This window comes from Fulmarus glacialis, unplaced genomic scaffold (genome assembly GCF_000690835.1).
Source record: "Fulmarus glacialis isolate BGI_N327 unplaced genomic scaffold, ASM69083v1 scaffold5486, whole genome shotgun sequence".
Lineage (NCBI taxonomy): Eukaryota > Metazoa > Chordata > Aves > Procellariiformes > Procellariidae > Fulmarus > Fulmarus glacialis.
Genome location: NW_009218637.1, coordinates 116,616 through 138,230, shown reverse-complemented (window position 1 = coordinate 138,230; position 21,615 = coordinate 116,616). Strand labels below are relative to the sequence as shown.

Here is a 21,615-nt window from a genome sequence, read left to right as displayed (position 1 = left end):
ACCGCTTTACTAACTTGTTATCTTTACTATTTCAGAGCTGCAAGAAACTAAGACCTCCGAATATCACAGAATATCCCACAGTCCCCTGGATTACAGGATATTATTAATGGATGAAGATCAGGATCGGATCTACGTGGGCAGCAAAGATCATATTCTGTCTTTGAATATTAATAATATAAGCCAGGACCCTCTCAGTGTAAGTTCAAGATTTATTTTGAGAATGCAATGCCTTTCTTTTTAAGACAAAAAACGTGTATTTCATTATTTTGCAGCGGGCAAAAGTCCAGGCACACACCTTACTGCACTGTTACTCCTTGGTTTGTGTAATACAAGACAAACAAACTATTAGCATGGCTGCTCCTCAAACACTGTTAAAAAACTGACCTGTTTACTCGTTTTGAAGCAACATTCAGAATGGCTTGGCCTCATAAGGACAATTTATATGGGTTGATGTTTTCCACTGCCCTCCAAGATTTAAGCTAATTCGGAGATGCACCTTTAAAAGAATCCTGCAAGGAAGAATAAGATACATGCTATCATTTTCAGGTGATAGGGGAAAAAACAACAGGGACAGGGTTGCCTTTAACCTTCGACTGTATTTATTTTTGTTTTGTACTCTGAAGCCTAATCGTCGAACTATTTTCCAATCTTTTGTTATGTCTGTGTCAGCCCTCGCCCTTCAGCTGGGTGGCCGAGACCTCCTCTTTGGGGTTTTTTGGACACTGTGGCCCTCATCTCCCTCTTGACGTCACCTCTTCTCTGGCTTCTCTCACTTATCGAGATGCCATTTTCTAAGGACTTTTGGTGTCCCACCTCCCCAAACTGTAGTAGGCAGCCTGTATATGAAAAAAATCAATTTACCAAATGTTTAAACCACTTTCACAGATTCCTCTTTTGTTTCCAGAGCCAGTTCAAATCCAGCTTCTCTGCTTTTAAAATAGGTGGCCTGCAGAAGTACTTGTGTGCCCAGAAGCCTGCCTGTTGAGATATTACCTCTCTACAGACTTTGCCTTGCCTATCTTTACATTATCACAGCTACAACACTACCTTAAAGTGTACCGTATAGGCCTTGTTCTACCAAATTCATCTGATCCTTTAATCTATGGGCTTTATTACTGTACCTCAGGAGTATCGAGGGGCAGAGGTATCCAGCTTGCGGCAGTGAAGTTAAATGCCTTCCTTAAGAGGCAAGGCTTTTAATGTGTCAGGAGAGAGAGAGAGGCCCCTCCGGAGGGTGATTAAGAGCACTTAAATTAGGCTTTGCTCTGAATCACCCTCTAGACATGCCTGTCTACCTGAATTGATTGTGCAGGGAGCCCGGGGAGGCTAACTCTAACTTACACATTTAAATTAAATGCCTCTCGTGTGATGGCGCGAACGTGTCCTTCCTCCTCATAAAGGTACAGAAAACTTCCTCTGAAACGGGGCCGCCTTCTCTGATCTGAAATAGCTCGTGTGACCTTTTTGCTAATTCCCATCACACCAGCGATCTGGCCACCCGTGTCTGGGAGCTGCTGTGCTCCCGCACGGCACACTTCAGCCTTCCCTTGGCAGGTTGCTTTTAATTCTGTGCAGAGTTTGGTTAGATAGGAAGGCCTCTGTTGCATGAAATATGTTCTGCAGTATAAAGCTGTGAGGCATTTCAACAGTCTGTTTAGGCCTGGAAAAACAAGAATAAAAAAAATCAACAGAAAGCAAAAACACCCGAAATTTTCTGGCAGCGAATGTTATCACCCAGTATTAGGCTCAGAATTAATCTCTGCAATTCCACACGTTCTTTCGTTTGTTTATTTATTTTTATAACAGATTCACTTTGCTAATCTTATGCCTCTATAGAAACCGTATATACATATGCATGCATACCTACAACTCTCTGCATATATATATGTATGTATATATATACAGAGATCTTTTAGTGCTATTATTTATGTTATCTTGAGGCTAAATGTTATCAGGCTCTGTCACTTACTAAATTTCTAGGGAGAGATTTCTAATGGATGTCTTCTCTCTTTCAAAATCAAAATAATGGAAGAAGCTCAAAAACTTTAGAGTTTGAGTATAGATCAGATAAATATTCAGACATTGAGGTGTTTGTTGGAAAACTGTCTGTAGTGCACGATATCTTGGAAAGAAATCAAAAAATCAGCCTGAAATCTTAAGATTTTAAGCAGATTTTATTATAAGATAGCCAAACCTTTACTGTTAAAACCGAAAAATTTTTACAAGAACTCTTCTTTCAATATTTTAGTCTTCTGGTTTCTAGTGTGAACAATTGCTAGAAGTTCAGTAGAAGCAAAAAGGTAAAGATGGACAGTAATTTAGACAACGATGATGAAAATATCTCTTATTTAGAAGAAAGAAGTTTAAATAAATTGATTAACTTATATCAGCCAAAGACCTTTATTTTGTTTACTGCAAGCTAGACAGAAAGTTGTTTTCATTTATCAATGAAAATCATTTTTTGCCTTAGAATCAAGGTGTAAAAGATATCAAAATATTAACTTGTTAGTGTTAGTTGGCAGTGAAATGCTTTTTGGTTGTCATTAGAAAATAAATTATGTAATAAATATGTTACTTAAAAGGTATTTCTTTCCTTACAGATTTTCTGGCCAGCGTCAGCAAACAAGGTTGAAGAGTGCAAAATGGCTGGCAAAGATCCTACGGTAAGTTATAATCCACGTGCACGTGCGCACACATACACAAATTACATAGTTGGCAATAAAGTAAGAGCACCTTGAGTGCAGCCAAAAACAAAATGAAAGTAGTGTTTGTTTTGCTTTTTAAATGCTCTGCAGGCAAACGATGAAGTGAAATTAAGAAAAAACAAGCTATGTAAATAGAATGCACCTTCAGACTTTGACAGATGGAAAAAGATATGCATTGCCCACTTCCTTGCCTTTTTTTCCTGTCACTAGTCAAACTAGGTAACAGTACTTTTCCAGATATGTCCTGGGGAGGATGCCGAACAGTCTGTTCAGCGTGGGGAAGCGCTTTGGCTGTCTGCTCGCCCCCGGAACAGAACCTACAGGTGGGTGGTACCCACTGCCTGCAGCCTGAAGGCCCCAGCCTCAGGAAGACCCCAAACACCTCTTTCCATTACTTCCACAAAACAATGCCCAAATAAGTATCTGGAAACCAGTATGCTTTCCTAGAAAGAGGTAAAGATGGTCTCTGGAATCACAGGAGACACAGACCATGGCGCGGCTATGTTGAGTTGTTTTGCGCCACAGCTGATTATTCTTCCATCTAAATGCAGACACTTTCTAAAGGACTTAAATCACATGGTAATTTCCCTATACACTCTTTGCAGGTAGTAGATAGAAATGAGGTATTTTGAAAGACTCAGTGTGTGGTACAATACAGCAGATCCTGTCTTTGGCAGAGTTGTGTATTAATATGGTTATCTTCCTAAAGTAACTTGAACTTTCAGTCTGTATATTCCTAGATTTTATTAACGGAAGACAGCTAAATTGTAAAACAAAAAGCAGAAAGTCACATTTCGATTCTATTCAGTTACCTTTTGACTTTTTACCCGTTCAGCAGCACCTAAAGGTCTTTATCCTGGTTTTATTTTTAGCTCTTTAGATATAGCTGTTTTCCAACAGTTATTTTAGTATTAGAATTCAGAATCTAATCTGAGCTAGAAAATTGCAATTTTTCACTACTAAATTTATAAGAAAAACCAATGAAATTTTGCTTATATTTTTATTTGAGCAAAAAACTATGGAAATCAGAAACCTTCACATTAGGTATAATCATCTTTGGAACATACTCCTCAGCGTGTATCTAGGATCATAATTAATGAAGTGATTGAAGGATGTAAGCAGGTGTATATAAATATAGCTTTTAATTTCAGAGACAATAGAATTAATGCAAAACTCCACTGAATTTAGTATAAAAACTGTTATTTATTTCAAAGGTCTCTATATCATGCCTAATATTTCTATTTATTTTAGCTACACATTTTTTATTGTTAACTAAGCCTACAGATGACATGCAATTCAGTTACTGCAATGTTAAAATAATTCACCTGAGTCCATTTTATTTTGAAAATCTATTGCAAATGCTGATGAACGTAAGGAAACCAGAAGGTTGGCCTACTGGTGTGTTGCTGTAATACTGCTTTTTCAAAACTGTGGAGAGTAATTCACTATATTGCTGCAGAGCAACAGAATGATACTTTATGAATAACTATGTTATGGTTGGTATGGCAGCTTATCTGCTTTCTTTCCTGATAGCTATGGTAGTGAAAAGCAAGTATTTTTCCTATTGAATATCCTATTTTTCTATACGTCTTCACATTGTTCTTGTTACTGCAGTATGTAGTAAATCCTACAGCTAGTGGCCTGTTAAGTTGCACTAAATGTGAAAATAAAACATATAGCTTTGTTAATGGTGATTAATGTTGACCCTAGTTACTGTGTCGACTGCATCATCAACTTGTGATAGACTGGTTAAGGAATTTTCTTTTCTTTGAAATACAAAAGTACATCAGTCTTAGTCATGTTTCCAATGATGATGACACTCTTCTAGGGCAAAAATAGGAGAAAAGTAGATGATACTCTAAGTAGAAAGTAGTGTGCAAAATATGTGATCCATGGGAAAAGAAACCTAAGACACTACTCATTCCTGGACTCTCTGGAGATTTTTTAATCTTGGATATTTAGTGGTGAGACTTTCCTAGCTTTTAATCATATTGAAGTATCCAAATATTGCTGCATTAGTGGACAGATTTCTGGATAGAACATCTGTTTTTACAACCGTTTAATTATGGGTACAGCTAATATCCTGCAACGTAGTTAATTAAGAATGTCCATGTGCATCAACTTTGACTGATTTTTTTAATCCCAGCTGTGCATTGCAGAAGAAAAATTAAGTTCTAAAAATAGAAGTTTATATTAAGTTTCTTAGTATTTGTCCTCAAGAGTTTAAAAGAGGGAAAAAAAAGGTACTGAAGAGCAGCTGCCGCTCCTGCTAAAATCAATGATGTGTCTTATTGAAAGCTCACTGAAATAATGAGAAAAAGAGAACCCAATGTTAAATCACTGTTTGCAACTTAAAATCTATAGTTCTATTTTAATAGCATTCTTGTGAGTTTCATTCCTGATAATAATGGGAGAAGCAGAGAATGAATTCAGAAGAATAAGAATTTCAAATGAAAAAAAAAAGGGGGGGGAGTGAATGCATGATAACGTTTGCCCTATTAGAGAATAGTGATTATCACAAGGTGAAAGAGGAATAGATAGACTTGGAGCAGCCAGTAAAGGACTTTATGCAATCAGCAAATTCTTTTCCAAGGAGATTCTGGGAGGGGTTCGTTTGCCCTACCATTAGACAAACATTGGTGTCTGAATTTGTCATCTTTGGCTGCCTTTTTTGTTACTGAAAAGAAATTGTCACCTCTAAATAGTATGTTTGCCAGGCTAACTTGAACACTTACATTAGTATGACATCTATTTCTCTCCATTTACTGATGAGATCCTAGGGCATAGATGTCTGACTTTCAGATGTCTACAGCAAGGCAGTTCCCCAGACACTGAGTGAGTTTTGGTATCAGCTCCAAGAGAAGCACCGGCAGTATGTGAGTATCTACAGCTTAGCCACCACCTTTGACAAACATCCATCCTAAAGAGATCTATCTCATGGCACCTCAGACCAGACTGATTTAAAAGCACAAAGTACTCCAGTATCAAGGAAAGGGAAATAAACTGAAGCATAGGTGCACTTGAATGGCAGTCCTGCAGAATATATTCTGAAGTAAAAATTTCTTGCTTTGTTGGGTTGTGGAGTCACAGTGCAGTACCCAGATTAATCATGTAGCAAATTGCAAGTGGAGTTCAGTGGTTCAACACTAGAGAGATGGGCAAAGGCTCAAAGAAGACCATAAAATGGTCTTCCTGCCGGACAGCATGTGAAAATGTTGGTATTGAGCCAACTTGTGTTACTTGTCTGTAAATCATCAGTGAAGAGACATGAAGACACAGTATGTGTCAGATGGTTACCCCAGCAGGCTGTCCTTAAAGAAAGGAGCCGTTCGTCTAACACCCCTGTGTCCTTGCCAGAGACACTTTGGAAGCACATGGCATGGTACTGAAGCAGAATTGCAAGTGCCACATACCAGTACTGTTCATGTAGACATTGTTTTCTGGTCCTGATCCCTGAAGACTTTCATTCTGAGATTTCTCAGCATGTAATCCTTTATCTAGGAGTCTTCTAGAAAAGTTTTTTGCAAACAGCAAGACAAGAAAGCATCAATTTACTCTCTGGCAAATATAAGCTAGCGGTATACCTTCACCTGTCGTTCTTCCCTTTCCACAGCTGTAATGTGGATTGGTAGTACTGCTGAGAAAAACATGATTTTGATAGCAAGACATTACTAAAGCCATCTTTGAGCCAAACCAAGATAGCTGGATATGAGAAAATGGAAACATTTAGGAACAGCCCTCAGCTTTAGAGAAACAATATATTTTGACTGGGTTAAAGGATTTTTCTGATACAGCTAGAGGTAACACTTAACTGAGGACATGCAGTGTTCCCTGTAGAGAAACTCCTTCCGTGAACTCTGAACTACCTACAAGTATGCACCAGTTTTCAGATGTTGTAGTACGGTATCCAAAAATGTGAATACCTTTAAATATAAATAAACTGTGCAGTCTGCTGAACAAGGATTAACTCTATGGATTTTCACGAAGATGACACAGTTTCCAATCCTGTGCTCAAAAAACACACGCAGTTCTCACTGTCTTTGATGAAGGTTTGGATGATTGAATATGAAGGTAGTTCTGGGATCTCAATAAGAAAAATATTCAGAAAAAAATTCTGTTTTCATCCTAAAGTGCATTAACAGTTGATCATAGTCAAAAAAGGAAAGGGCAAGAGAAGAAAGGGGTGTGCTGGAAGGAGAAAACTGTAAATCCGATGGTGTGAAACTGTGTGGCACTTAACATTCTGTTTTAATTTTCATGCTGATTTGAAGATGTTACCATTGATCTTCAATATGAAGCAACAATTCACTGCAAACTTGCTTTGTGTTGTTCAGAGTTTTAATGTTTTGGAAAGAAATTTTTACACAAATAATGGGATCTGAGATTTGGGCTTGCTTTGTTTTTTAATTATCTCCAGCTATGATGAAAAAATTAGGGGAAAAAAAGAGACTGTTTTGGAGATGTCCTTAAGGAAACTTCACAGGGTTACTTCTTGTTTTCCTGCAGAGGCCCTGCTTCTTCCCATGCAAGGTACAGAAAAGTCTGTGGATGAAAATTAGGTTGCTGTGTGGAGATGGGAAAGTGACATGCACTCCTCTGTAACTCCTGTCTAGTGCCCTGTCAATGCCCAGCTCCCAGACTAGGCAAAATGGCACGAAAAGAAACCAGAAGTCTACAGCTGTTCAAATCCAGAGACTACCAAACTCAGTAGCGGTTTTCATGATACTATTAAAATTATAAACCATGTCTATTCCCTGGAGTTCCCAACATCTAATAACATTTGCCAATGTGAAATTATTTTTTTCTGTTTTCCCTGCAGCATGGCTGTGGAAATTTTGTGCGTGTGATACAGTCGTACAACCGCACACACCTGTATGTCTGCGGCAGCGGTGCCTTCAGCCCCGTGTGCGTGTATGTCAACAGAGGGCGCAGGTCCGAGGTACGTCTCTCTTCATTTTATCCACTCATCTTGTGGTGGGTCTTACTGTGTTACACAAAACTCAAAATTTTGAAAATGCAAAAATCAATGATCTGAATAGGTTCCTTCACCCATTTTATATAGAAAAAGAACAAAGATCCATAGTTTTCTGACCTGTTACCAGCAAGAAGCAAAGCCATGATCAAAAGCCATGCCTCAAATATGATGTTTGTCCAAAATTCCACAGTCATACCAAATGCTCGGCTACATTTGATACTACTTTTTATTTGACGTAGTCTGGTGAATTCATTCCTACTATTTGTTGCAAAAATTGCCAAGAAATACTTGAAAGGAAATAGCCAGTTAGATAAAAAGTAAATATGCAGTCCACTTTTTATAACTTCCATGTGTTACTGATTTCTGGGAGAAGCCCTTAATTGGGCTAACTATTCAGGTACGTGAAGGTTTGCTGGACTTCTGCTTAATACCCACTAGGTGCAATCCCAGTACGGGTAACTTTCAACTACTGCACAAGTTTTGCTCCAGTAGATTTTGCCAGGAGGAAGTCGATAAGTTTTCTCATCATTGTGGGATCTTCCAGGCTGTAAATCTTATTTTTCTCTAGATAGGTCTCCAGTTTTTCTATATTCAGTTTCACTGTATATTTTCAATATACAAAGTACCAGATGTTTCATAAGTATATTGTCCAAGTTTCCTGATTTGAAAGTGAAATGTTTGTTTATGTGCAATTGTAATAGGTAATAAATTAATCAACCAGAAGGAGAAAGAAAAGCACTTAACCGAGATGCAGCATCTCAGTAGCTTTTGGGTCAGATTCATGTCTGCAGGCACAGGGGTGTGCAGTGTATTTTTCTGTACAATGTGGAAGCAGATGTGTTGGGAAGGAAGATCAGAGTGTGCTACCTGGAGTTTTGCCATGTGAGGGCAGCTTTAAAAGCTGCTCTGGCTCCTAGGGAAGAGACTGGGAGATTCATCACTGATTTCATTGGGAATGGGATGGGAATTCTGGCCAAGACCCAAGACTATTGCAGAGGTTGCCAGGGAGGTGATAAATCATTGTTTCACCAGGTAGGTTTGCATGGGATGATCTCAGTGACTTTTGGTAGATCCCTACCTGGCTCCAGCCTCCTTAACAGAGTATGTAGCCTGAATCACTGCACCTTCAGTCCTAATGAATTGTCTAGAAGTAGACGTTCATAGGCCTGGTTTTAAAAGCACAAGCAAGCAGAACTGAATAAGTAAATCCATCCTTCTGGTTAACAGAGTCTATATTAACTTATTTTGATGTATTTTGAAACTGAGGTCAGCTTTCCTCAGCATTATCCTATTTCTTGACAAATTATTTAAAACATTGAAAGTGATCTCATTTGTCTCTAATTAATGCAATATTCCTTTATCAGCTTAAGTAGTAGTACTGTAGCCCTTTAAATCTCATTATTTTAAGGTTTTTGTAAATGAGGTTGGGGAGGTGAGGGGAGACGAGGGGAGGGCGGGAAATGACATCTCCAGATGATGCAAGATGTTAAATTTCTTAAGTTAAAAATAAAGATACTTGTCTTGGAAGAGCAGAACAGACTTCATTTAGCTTGTCTGTATAGCTACATGCCTATGATCAATTGATTAAATAAACTGCTGTTTCAGACGTCTGGAGTCTGTCAGACACTTGACTGTAGGCATCGCGTGCTCAAAGCCATTACTGTACAGGCCAACAATAGCATAACAGTTTAAACCCAAGCATTTCCTTCTGAACTCATTGCATATATCAGTGCATGACTAATTAATAGAGCAGAATAATGGGACTAGTGAGAACTCTTTTTTTTCTCTGCTTTTATCATTTCACCTTTAATTTAGTACAGTTTTCCATGCACAGAAGGCTGTTTTTGCACGTGCAAAATGGATATTTTAGAAAGCACATCTGTTTTTCTCAGAAGCTACAGAACCTGACAGTAAGAGTCATATCCAACATTCATAAGAACTGGGCCTGTTTTGCTCCTTTGTCTCCAGGATTCCACATAATCTCACAAAAAAGGCGATTTCATTGATGAGGCAGAATGTTGCCCTTTTCCCTGAAACAGAGGTTAAAAAATAATTAATTTTATTGCTTAGCACACTTGATACTTTGGTCTTTGGTAATGACTCTCTTAGTCACCCAAATATATTCTAATGTCGAAGTAAGTTCAAACAGAAGGAAATGTAATCACTATTTGAATTAATTATAGACTAAAAAGTAGTTTAATATATATGAAAATCAAGTGTAATCTTGGAGCTAGTTTAATAGTGCAGTAATGGGTATTTTGAATTGGTAAATAGTGGTATAATATAGTAATTATGGATTAACATCAAGCTGCATATTAATCTAGAAGAAAAACAACAAAAAAAAAACCAAGATCATATTAGAAACTTCATAGTTATGTTTTAATGTTTTTTAGAGAGCTTATTACTGAAACAATAGATAAGATCTCTGTGATTAAGTTAGGCAAAACAGAAGAGGGGGAAATGAGATAGGGGGTAATGAATATGAAAACTTCCTGCTGTAGCTGAGCGTTTCGGGTTGGTGGAGTCTCCAATTCACTGTCACCAAATGGCTGCTCAGTGATCTGTGTGGCATCCCCATTCCCCTGTGATTTACATTAATTGTTAAAGGGAATATAAAGAGTTGCTGCCCTTAGTTGAATAACTAATACATTGGCATCTACATCACAGAAGCCTTTCTTTGGAATTTTTTGTCAGCTACCTTTTTCTGTTGAAACAAAAAGTGTTTTAAGTTTGGGTGGTTTTTTCCTTGCAATTGTGTCTTTTGGCCTTCTGTTAAGTTAGTTATAGGAGGCTAGGAACAAGTTGTTTGTTTGGTATACAATGGTATGCGAGTCAATGTGCTATGGATCTCTGCCATTACTGACTGCAGTTTTTAAGGAACGGACTTGGACCCGAGTCCCTTCTTGATCAGCATACTGTGCTCTTCGGTATTGCTGGGAACAAGAAGTGAAGAGGTGCACCGAGATGGGCGAATTTTCTAAAGATAATCGGACTGTTTGTATTTCACACTGTAGTCCAGGTTGCTTCTACTTTGCCAAGTGTATATCCTATTTATAAATCACATAAAATATAAACAAATCCCCATACCAAGATTCCTAAACAGCAAAAAATTTCCAAGAGATTTCGGGCTATGGCAAGAGATATTGATAAATCATCTATCACTATGAAATTGGGGCTCTACACATAATCCAAGAGATGGTATTGAACAAAATAAGTATGATTTAGGGGATTTTTTTCAAGGTCTGATAGCTCAGTAAAGAGCAAATGATTTATACTATCACCAAATGACAGTTGTCATAAGAGACTTTTATTTAATATGTATTATTGTTCTAGTAGCTTTATTATAATGTCCTAAACTAGTAAAAGTATCACCATGTATTCAGCAAATAAATGATAAATTACTTCAAAAACACAGAAGTAATCTCCACAGATGTTATTGCAGAGATCCATCAAACTCTCCAAAGCATAACTGAGCTAGAGGGAGAAATTCTTTGCTTCAGTGTCTTGAATTTATAGCAAGAGTATTGAAAATAACTGGGTACCAATGAAAAAGTTGTCTAAAAGGATGATGAAATTCTGAATAGGAAAGTTAAACTGCTGATAGTATAGCAAAGGTGCCCAGCAGTGCTGAGCATTGTTAATGCTGGAAACGACCAAGCATAAAAATCACTTTATGTCTGATGGTTTCTGAAATGAGAAGTGACACACAAATCTACCTTGCAGGAACAAATCTTCAAGATCGACTCCAAGTGTGAATCAGGAAAGGGACGCTGTTCTTTCAATCCTAATGTGAACACGGTGTCTGTTATGATCAGTAAGTAAAGATACTCCAAGTTGCTGAGGTCTAAACCCGTATGATCATGCGTGGTGTGGATTGACGAGATGCCTGAAACGAGCTGGACACAGAATTCAGCCTCCAAGGAGCAGTACTCTGTGTCTGGCTGATGGGCACAAGGGTTGGGTCCATCCTTATTTCAAGGTTTACATGTAGCTAAAGGTGAGTGGACAAATGAATAGCAGAAATAAGCTGTTGAAAGGGAGAGAGAAAGAAACAGAAAACAAAAGATTGTCCCTTTTCCAGCTTACACATTTTTTCCCAGAGTTAGTTTCAACTTTGCATTACCCTGTCTAGCATTTTATGTTTGAACGGTTTCTGACCTTTCTCATCCTAGACAGCACTTGTGTCTCATTTAATTATTTGTAAAATCTCAGAGTAGTCCGGGAAAGAAAGCCTGAAGACTTCAGTTACTTTGAATTTCATTTTTGTTGTCATCTCTGCTGTAGAGCCCACCCGCTATTGCAAGACTCTTCCTTCTTCCATTGGCTTTATACCCAAACAATTTTGCAATTTTCTTCCATTTTAAAGGCCAGAAAGTGATACAACCGACACACCTCAAATATTCTTGTGAGTTGGTGGCGACTGTACTCAGTGACTGTGAGATATACCCCATACAAAGAATTACTGCAGTGCCTGTTGCACACCTAACTAAAAACTCAAAGGGGGCATATGCTTTGTGCAACCTAAGTCATCAGTAAAACTTTTTTTTTTTTTTCAACCAGGAGACACGTTATATATACTTAGTGTAACCCAACCTTTCACATTTGCAGCATGTTCACAGACTTCTAGTGCCAAAGCCTTGACTTTTCAACATGTGCCTACTCCTTGCTATATTTTTGGCTATGAAGGCAACAGCAGTTGCACAGATTTTTCAGGCTTTCTTAGGAAATATAACTTAGTGCACACAGGTACTGTGAATTTCCCCCAGGGTTTACAAGGGAACAATGTGCGGTGTTTCTGCCATTTGGCTTCCACTGAAGCCACTGAATTCCAATTACATATTGTGCCAGATATTTCATTTAAAGTTTGAGTCTCATGGACCTTAAGGGAAGTGTAATATAGTCTATCCTACATAGTCTGTTCAAAATTTAAATTACCTTTTTTTTTGATTCCTCATTGCAAATAGATTTAGTACAAAGGACAAGTAATTCCATTCACAGAGGTATGAACTGAAGCACCTTTAGAAGATAGGTAAATGCTGCCTAGATACCTCTCTGAACCTTGACTGCACTTACATCTTTATCTCATCAGTGATCTATGGTCAGTGTTTACAGACACTCACTGTGTAAAGAAAATATTTGTTCAAGGTCAGTGATGGATTAATCCACTGCTACTCATTGCTGTTCTGGTATTATTAAGTGAATGAACTGTCATTAAAAAATAAAGTTTCCTTTCCTTGTTCCTTCTGGATTTTATGAAACACCATTAAAGTACATTGTTTCTGAATTACTGTATATACAGTAAGCTGATTTTTTTCTACAGTAGATCTATGGCAGCTTTGTTCATCTTAGTAGACTTTACATTATCTTCCTTGATCTCTCAGTTATGTGACTGAAGGGACCTTCCCTAGTGTTTGACTTATCTTTCATGACATAATTAATCTACAAAGTTTAAATTATTCCACAAAGGTCACATTCTTTTTCAAAAGAGTCCCACAGATTGTGTTTTATACTTTTTCCCTGTTACTACAGGGTTGAGTCACTTCAAAAACATTAAGCTTGAATGAATTTAGCCTCAATATCCATGCCAGAAAAGGGAAGATTTTGTAAGTCACATCTTGAGTTATAATGAGGGGACCAAGCCCATGTACTGGACACTCCTTTGAGCATTCTTCTGCAGGAGGAATTCCTTCCCCTCGCTTCAGAAGATGGGAAATACTGCCACACCGGCTAACTCTTCCACAACAAAAGAACCATTTTTAAATATAGATGCAACTTCTTGACAATTTTGGGCATCACCAGCCTAATATACAACAGGAAAGCTGATTCACCCTTCAGAGGAAAGTGATGCTATAAAAACAAATTTGAACTTGGTACAATTCGCCATTGTACAAAGACACTTTTGCATCAAAGCAATGAAAAATGTGCTTTGAAGAAGCTTGGCATAACTAATGTGCAGGGGGCATGTCCCTCTCCCCATGAAGACTCTAGATATTTATAAAAGCAGACAAACCTCATCAATTCAGTAATTCCCCCCAGTAACAGTGAGAAACAGTGTGAACTAGTTGTGCTGTGCAGACCAAGTGCTGTGCGGAATTTAAGAATTTAACCAAAAGGAAGTGGAGCTGGCGGAGATCATCTGATACGTGATTAGCAAGCAGACACTAGGAATGCTTAAGACATAACTAATAGCATTGATATGTAATAGGATTAAAATTACATAGCGTAGTACTATTGTTAAAGTGCGTGTGCATGTGTATGTGCATAGGACTGTACGTAACTTTTAGTGAGAACATAAGCCTGATCTCTTTCAGCCAATTTATTTCATAATAAGAATAAAGCTCTGATGGATTGAGGCAATGAGGCAAATATATAAAATCAGTTATAAATCAGTATAGATCTAACATCATTCTGTCAATACATGCTCAAGAAGTAAATGCTTCACAAACATGCAGCAAATGCATTGTTTAAATCTCCTGTGTATGAATCTTGTCATCACTGGGAGAGATGAGAGCAGAAGAGTGGCTGTTGGCTGGTCTGCAGGGGTTCAGCTCAGACTCTAGCCAGCAGCAGAAAAACAAAATCTCCAGAGTTTTAATTATTTCATCAGCCAATAGTCTTCCATATTGATGCACACACACACACATATACACACACAGAGAGCATAAAAATAGCCTCAAGCGCTTCTGAACCTGTGACTCTTGCCAGCTTGACCACACTCTCTGGGTAGTCCAGGAATTCAGACAAAAACATCAATCAAAGGACCCAGCTGTACTGGAATGCATTCAGCCACCACTCCCACTCTGAGAGTTAGAGTTTATTTTAGCTACTGTTTTCTACTCTGGGGTTTCATTGTCATTAGTCAGTGGAAATTGCTTGGTTATTCACGGAGTAGAAAATGATAGTATATGTAATTAGAATTATAATTATATATACATATATTTATGCACACACACAGGCTCACAGATGTACATCCTGTCTAATGGACTGAGTTTTCAGCCCTGCACAGGGAGCAGAAGTTCATAGTTCTGTTAATGTAAGAGTTGCGTGTCTAATTCTGTTCAAGCATAATGACCCTGTACTTAGAATCAACTACATAAAAGGAGACAATTGTTGCTCCGTATTACTCTGCATAAAGTTCAATAATATGATTGTCTGGCCTCTGCAATACTGAAGTCAGCTTGAGGCTGCCTGGGGCAGCCTTGACAATACTGTTGGTAAAAATTGGCACTGATCCATTGACTGCAATAGATGTTGTGCAGTTTACACCAGCAATAAATTCAGCCCAGTCATTCTGTCTACTCCTATAACAAAAAAAGCTTTTTGAAGTACATACTTAAAAAATTGAATGTGATTCTTTTTGGTAACACTAGCCTGATTTTCCAGTGATCCTTAGCAGTGAAAGTTGAGCAACTAAACTTCATATCAAAGAAGGGTTCACCACATATACAGTTCTGCTGTTGCATTTAATTATGCAGTTCCCTAAAGTCTTTAAGAAAAATCTGATGATTCTCATGCATTCTAGATTGTGTAAATCAGAGGGAAACCCCATTCCCATGACCCAATATTTATCTGTATAGACTCCTGTGTAAATAAAGAGCTGACGAGTTTAAAATAAAAATAGATCAGTAAACACGGATTTCCCAAAAGCCATAACAATGCATTTGCTTTTTCCCCTCCATTACAATTCTTCGCAGATGAAGAGCTTTTTTCAGGAATGTATATTGATTTCATGGGGACGGATGCGGCCATTTTTCGGAGTCTGACCAGGAGGAATGCAGTGCGAACCGACCAGCACAACTCCAAGTGGCTGAGTGGTGAGATGCCTTTGTTTTACCAGAGCTTTTAATGGTTTTCACAGAGATTCTGCTTTGTTTTGTTTAAAATAAAGAGCTTGCCTTTTAAAGAGCTTTTCTCTGAATTTAATTTATGAAGTTGAACCATGAAGAAATGTGTGTAAATATATATTGTGGACAATGCACAGATGTAAAGGGTTCACCGCATGAGCCAACCTCAGGCCACCCCACCTGATGGCCTTTTTTGCATTAAGACTGAACCAAACTGTTCAAGGGAAAGTGTATGAAAACCTTTCAAATGGCAAGTGGTCAGACAGTCTGACTTCTAGGGAAGTGCCTTCTCCACCTCTAAGGCATCAATTAGAGAGCTTCATTCTAAGTTTTTTTCTAATGAATTACCAACTTCAGTTAATTCAGGCTGATCCACCTCTGTACAGAAGACTCACCACCACTTGCATTCAAAATGTGTGCAGAAGAGAGTCCCATTATCAGAAGTCAGTGACAATTATTGCCATTTATTTCAGTGGTAAGATATTGATTATCCAAAGACAGTAGGAAAACTAATATCTGAGTGCAAACACATAACTCATGGATTCACTGAAATCAATGTGAAAATTCTCCTTGACTTTACTGATAAGAAGACTCCTTCCAATTAAACTACTTTGAATTAAAATGGTGGTCTACTCTCTGAACAGAGATATATGTCAAAGGTTGCAGAGCAACTGACATAGCAGTTCCAATTTAAAAAAGCCTTCAGGTATGTTGAAGTAAAGCTATTGTGTTTTTGTCTTGACTATTTTTAGGGTGACTCATTATTCCTGTGTGACCGCGATTACAGTGAAATGACAGGATTGCAATCAGAATAAATTCAATTCACTATGAATGGGAAACTGTTTGCTTTCTAAATTGTTTGCTATACATTCTTACACTTATCTGCATACCCTGAAGTGTGCACGCTAAAGTGAATTAGGGAAAAAGAACCATTAAAATGCCTAATTTCTGGAAAATCTACCTGTTACATATGCTCAGAACAGGCACTGGATAAGCACAATTTATTTCCATGTTCTTTTAGAGCCAGAATCATGACACTTGTTATATCAGTTGAGAATGGGCTTGTGTGAATAGAAAAATGCTGCAGTCTAAAGTGAGTTTTCTGTCAGAAATCCAACCTTTGTATCCGATTGTTTCAAGATTTGTACTGGATTTCAACCGATCAAGCAATCTTGCATGGTCATTGAAAAGATACAGCCTTCATGCAGGAAGAGGGTCCGCTTCTTCCTTCAAAGGAGAAGGTCTTCTGAGGACCCCTCCACTACCTATAATATGCGTGCTGTTAAGGATATAAATTATTTTGCTCTCTCACTAGTGCTCCTTTGCGGTGTTTGGCATGTACTACTTGGTTATATTTATCAACCTATGATATGAACTCAAATGCTGTTCAAGCATTTGCATACCCTGCTTTCCTTTTCCATGTTCCACGAGTTATTTTCCTCTCTTATTTATGTACCTGATTTGTTCTTTTCCTAATGAGTCTTTCAACAGCTTACTTTTATGTTTTGCACTTTCCTTAAGTGCCCCTGATAACACACTGATTCTTCCCTCTTCTTCCTCCAAGTCTCTGAAACTCTGCAGTAATCTAATACTACTGCTTCTGCATTTTAATTGCTTTTCTAAAAATCTGCTGTGGGATAAAATGTGAGGACACAGAAACTTAAACCTGCCAGCAAGAAGTCATTTACCTGGTGATATGTGGTATATACAGACATGAGGCTAGAGCATATAGCTTAATTTGCCACAGCAGTACCTCTATATGCATTACATAGCACTTCCTTGAAGCAGTCAGTAACTGTCAAATCATTAGTTGCTTATACTGATACATCTTTTGATTTCATCTTTTTGGTATACTGTTTCATTTCAGAGCCTATTTTTGTGGATGCTCATGTTATCCCAGATGGCACTGACCCCAACGATGCCAAAATCTACTTCTTCTTCAAAGAGAGACTCACAGACAACAGTGGCAGCACAAAGCAAATTCATTCAATGATTGCAAGAATATGCCCAGTAAGAACCATTTTGTTTGCCAGTTTGTTGGAACAAGCTGCTAGCGTGACACGATAAGCTAAAAGACTAAATGATTGAAAAGCCTTTGATTTATATTTGAAACAAATTTACTGTTTCAGCTTCCACATTCATAATTAAGAAGAGCTGTTACTGAACACACAGCTAGGGTCTGAACATGTTGTGTGTATCTGGCTATACCTATAATGATATGGAAATTTAGAGATTCGGGGGGTTGTGTATTTCTCTGACTGGGTCAGAATAGTTACCAGTGTTGAATTTCCAAACTTGCTGTCCTTTGCACAAATGAGGTACATTCTTTGCTTAGAAAAACTGAATTATAAGACAGTGAAGTCTTTCACACACACACACACACACACTCTCTCACTCAAAATCTTTGAAACACATTGGAAATATCAGAGCCAAGCTTTTAAATGGGTTGATTTAACTTTCAAATGCTGTTTCCATTTTTACAATATATGTCCTTCTGAGTTCTTGCATTGATGTATTTGTAAGCCTAACTTTAAAAACATGCACAGGAAAATTAAATTCAGGAGTTACGGCTACTCCTGTGCAGTAATTAATTTACAATCACAGCACTCCTCATTGTCTCTATTTCCTTTTTTGTATCTGTAATCAACTGTAGATGAAAAACGATTGAAGCAGCTATTAATATCTCTGGTGAAATGGATTTTTTTTAATGAGAGAAAAATTATAAATGCACAATTACTGCTAGCCTTTTCATTCCTTCTTTTGCAAAGGCTCAGGAAGATAATTGTGAGCGTTTGTGTATTCCCTGACTTTAATCTGGGTCTCCTTTAGAATTTAGTGCTTTGTGATGTTGTTGTGTATGGGTGTGAGGACATGGTTGGGATTGTGTTAAACTCCTTCTCTGGCAATATGATGAGGCATGTGATCTCTTTTATAATCTCCATTTTCTATATTTTCGTGAGGGTGCCCAAAGGCGTTTTTGGGTATTTTGCAAGAAGACATTTCACACAATTATAGCTGTATTTGTTGTTGTTACTGTTATAATGAAGCCCAGATGATTTCTGAAAGGCCTCAGCCTGTTTAGACTTACACTGAAGTCAGTGGCAGAATCCCAAAGCAATGAAAATAAATCTGAGCCAGTCATATTTGTATACTTGTATACCATCATATTCATATATCAAGACCTTTGAGACTGGCCAAATATATTAGTACAACAGTGCCAAGAAAGACCCACCCAAAAGAACTCTTATGGGTCACCCAAAAAGTCTGACTACCAGCTCCAGGAGCACCACTGAGATGTGGACAGCATGTCATCGAAATCACATTTGCCTAGCTCCTACATTTCCTTTTTCCCTCTCCCTGGGTGACACTGTGCTATGCAGTTTGGAAGATACTGCTCTTAACTAAGGCGTTCACCAGCAGGAAGAGGCAGGAGCTGCACCATCTGGTTTAGCAGTTACTGTTTCCACCTTGCACTGGAGAGAGATGGAGACATCCTTGAGCGAGCTGTGACCGAGCCAGCTCTGGACCCAGCAAGCAGGACTTGCAACAGTGCAAAACTAGCTTGACCCTTGCTAGCCATCATTTCTGAATTTAGTTCAGAGCATCCATCCCATGGGCCAGCATGGCTTACTAGGTCAGATGCAGCTATACTGCTGTCAGGTCTAGAAGAAACATCCCTCCATAGGCCTATTAGACCTTTTAGAGGTAGCATGGACTTCTCCACACTAGGTGTCAGTGAGGGATACAGACATCCACAGTCCTTTCCAATCATACCTACAGACACTGCTGCTGCACAAAATCTACTGCCCAACCCTCCCAAGGCTGCTAGCCCAGCACAGAAAGTCTGCTCAGAAAACTAGTTCTTGTTTTTCCTGTCTCTGGAGTGTTTAGATGAGGGGATTTGGTTTAGGTTATCTATTTTTTATATTGAATTATACCAGCATAATTGTCTAGATGATAAGTCAAATTAACCTGAAGAAAATGTGGTAAAGCCCAGGAAAAGGTCAGCTGTGTTGGTTTTTTCTTCTGAAAATAATATTCCTTTCCAGAATGACACAGGTGGTCAGCGTAGTCTTGTGAACAAGTGGACAACATTCTTGAAAGCAAGACTTGTATGCTCAGTAATGGATGAAGATGGAACAGAAACGTACTTTGATGAATTAGGTATGGCAAGAAAATCCCTTAAAAATTTTATCTAAATCCTGCACCCTGTGCACATTTAATTATTGATGTTCGTACAGCTCCTTAGACAAGTTGTTGACAGTAAAATCTTGGCCCTGTAGAAATTCATGACAAAATTCCCCTTGAAGTTTTATGACAGAAAATGAAAAAAATTTTCATAAATCTCTCTGGGTAATTATAATTATCTTTGAAATAAAGGCAATTAATCTCGACTATGTAAAGGAATTATATATGTAAAGAATTAATATTTGGAAGGGAACATGTAAATGAAGTCTATTGTTATTTTGCTCCTAGTTAGGATTATGATAGAGGTTTTTTAACATACATCTCTTTGAAACTGTTTCTTACGCCACTGTGTAACATACAGCTTTTCTGCAATACAGTTTTTCTTTTTGATCACTGGGTAGAGGCCTCAGTTTGATAGTTCAAGATAATACTAATAAATCCTGTTACTGGCAGCAGCAATAAGACTGTGAATAAATATTCAGTGAATAATCTATACAGCAGTCACAAGCTGTATAAGGAAGTAATAGATGCATACCTTGATACGTAAGTGCCAAACATTTCCAGAAAGTTTCAAATTCTATATTGTCCACAGCAGTGACATACAAAGTCATAGTTCTAAATTCAGGTATCGGAAGATCTGGCATGTGTATTAGTATAAATATAAATATAAATACTATAAATAGCTAATAGGCCCCACACTGGGGCTGCATCTGATTCTGACCTTCTCTCCATTGTAATCTCGTTTCTCTGTCATTATTCCTGATTCTCATCATATCAAATGGGGTTTGGAGTCTTTTTGACTTTATATCTTGGTGTACTTGCCTTGGTTCAAGGTTTCAGTGGAACCTGATGGACCTAGGAGCAGATCCTAACTTGCTGTAACTCAGAATATGCAAGGTGCTTGGAGGACTGACTTTCAGAAGTTCCCAGTGCCTCCTAGCACTGCCACAGCAACTCATCTTTCAGAGCTGTGATTTACCAGCCCACTCCTCTTCAACAAAGCAGTAGGATAACTGCTTTTAGTTTTCTGTATGACAAAATGGAGGACCATACAGAACAGGAGACAATGCTATCATCCGGGGCTCCCAGCACAATCCTGTAGCAAAGAGTAAGAATACACCGCAGCTGGAAAATCATGTATCATGCAGAAGAGCGTAACACTGCCAGTCCTGCATGGTGAAGTCTTTTGCTTTTGACATATTTAACAGAATATTTAAAAATTTCAGAGGGTTAATGAAGGAACCACATAAATTAATGGAAAGCTAAAGAACATATTTTATGATAAAAAGCTCAAACAGTTCAGTCTTTTTGTGTGTTGTAAAATAAGTTTAAGAGGTAGCTTGATTATAGTTATTAAAAACATTTGTAAGGAGAAACTGTCAGAGATTAAAGTATTTTTCACTGAAGTGTAGAAAAAAATCAACAGATCAGAGAAAAGTTGGGCGAATTCAGTTCAGTGAGTAGGTACAGTTTTGCATAGGGCAGTCAATAAATCCCTGCACAACAGAAGCTGGGAGGTTTACATCTCTCAGTGTCTTCACTGCGAAACTGTGTGTCATTCATATCGTGTTGAAAATGAGCTAGCGAGGGCATCTAGAGTGTGTAACGGACGATAAAACACCGAATCGTCCTGCTTTGGATTTCATCCGTCTATGGGAAGTCTTTGTCTTTGACCTGCCACCACTTAAATGTTTGCCTACTGTTGAACAACCTGCTGAAATGAGATCCAGCTGAGAGAAATGCGCGACATGGATCCTGAACATATTTGAAAATCTTTGCCTTCTGTCTTTATAAGGCTAGATGGCGTGGAGTTAATTTCCAAAACTGTTTCTGAATGTTCAAATGCTGGATTTATGCATATGGTCCATTCATATGATAATTCTGCTTTTTCCCATTCAAGTCT

General features: G+C 38.1%; 1 protein-coding gene across 1 annotated transcript in view; it reads left to right on the top strand.

Annotated features, from left to right (window-relative positions):
* Positions 1–31: 31 nt before the first annotated feature.
* Positions 32–21,615, top strand: part of SEMA3C (sema domain, immunoglobulin domain (Ig), short basic domain, secreted, (semaphorin) 3C) — a gene marked incomplete at its 5' end in the record, with an annotated part of 52,043 nt that continues 30,459 nt past the window's right edge. Inside the window, 7 exons of the mRNA XM_009580087.1 lie at positions 32–196; positions 2,601–2,663; positions 7,525–7,644; positions 11,404–11,494; positions 15,375–15,494; positions 17,392–17,534; positions 19,574–19,688. Of these exons, the coding sequence (XP_009578382.1) occupies positions 32–196; positions 2,601–2,663; positions 7,525–7,644; positions 11,404–11,494; positions 15,375–15,494; positions 17,392–17,534; positions 19,574–19,688 (817 nt within the window). The remainder of the gene's footprint in view (positions 197–2,600; positions 2,664–7,524; positions 7,645–11,403; positions 11,495–15,374; positions 15,495–17,391; positions 17,535–19,573; positions 19,689–21,615) is intronic.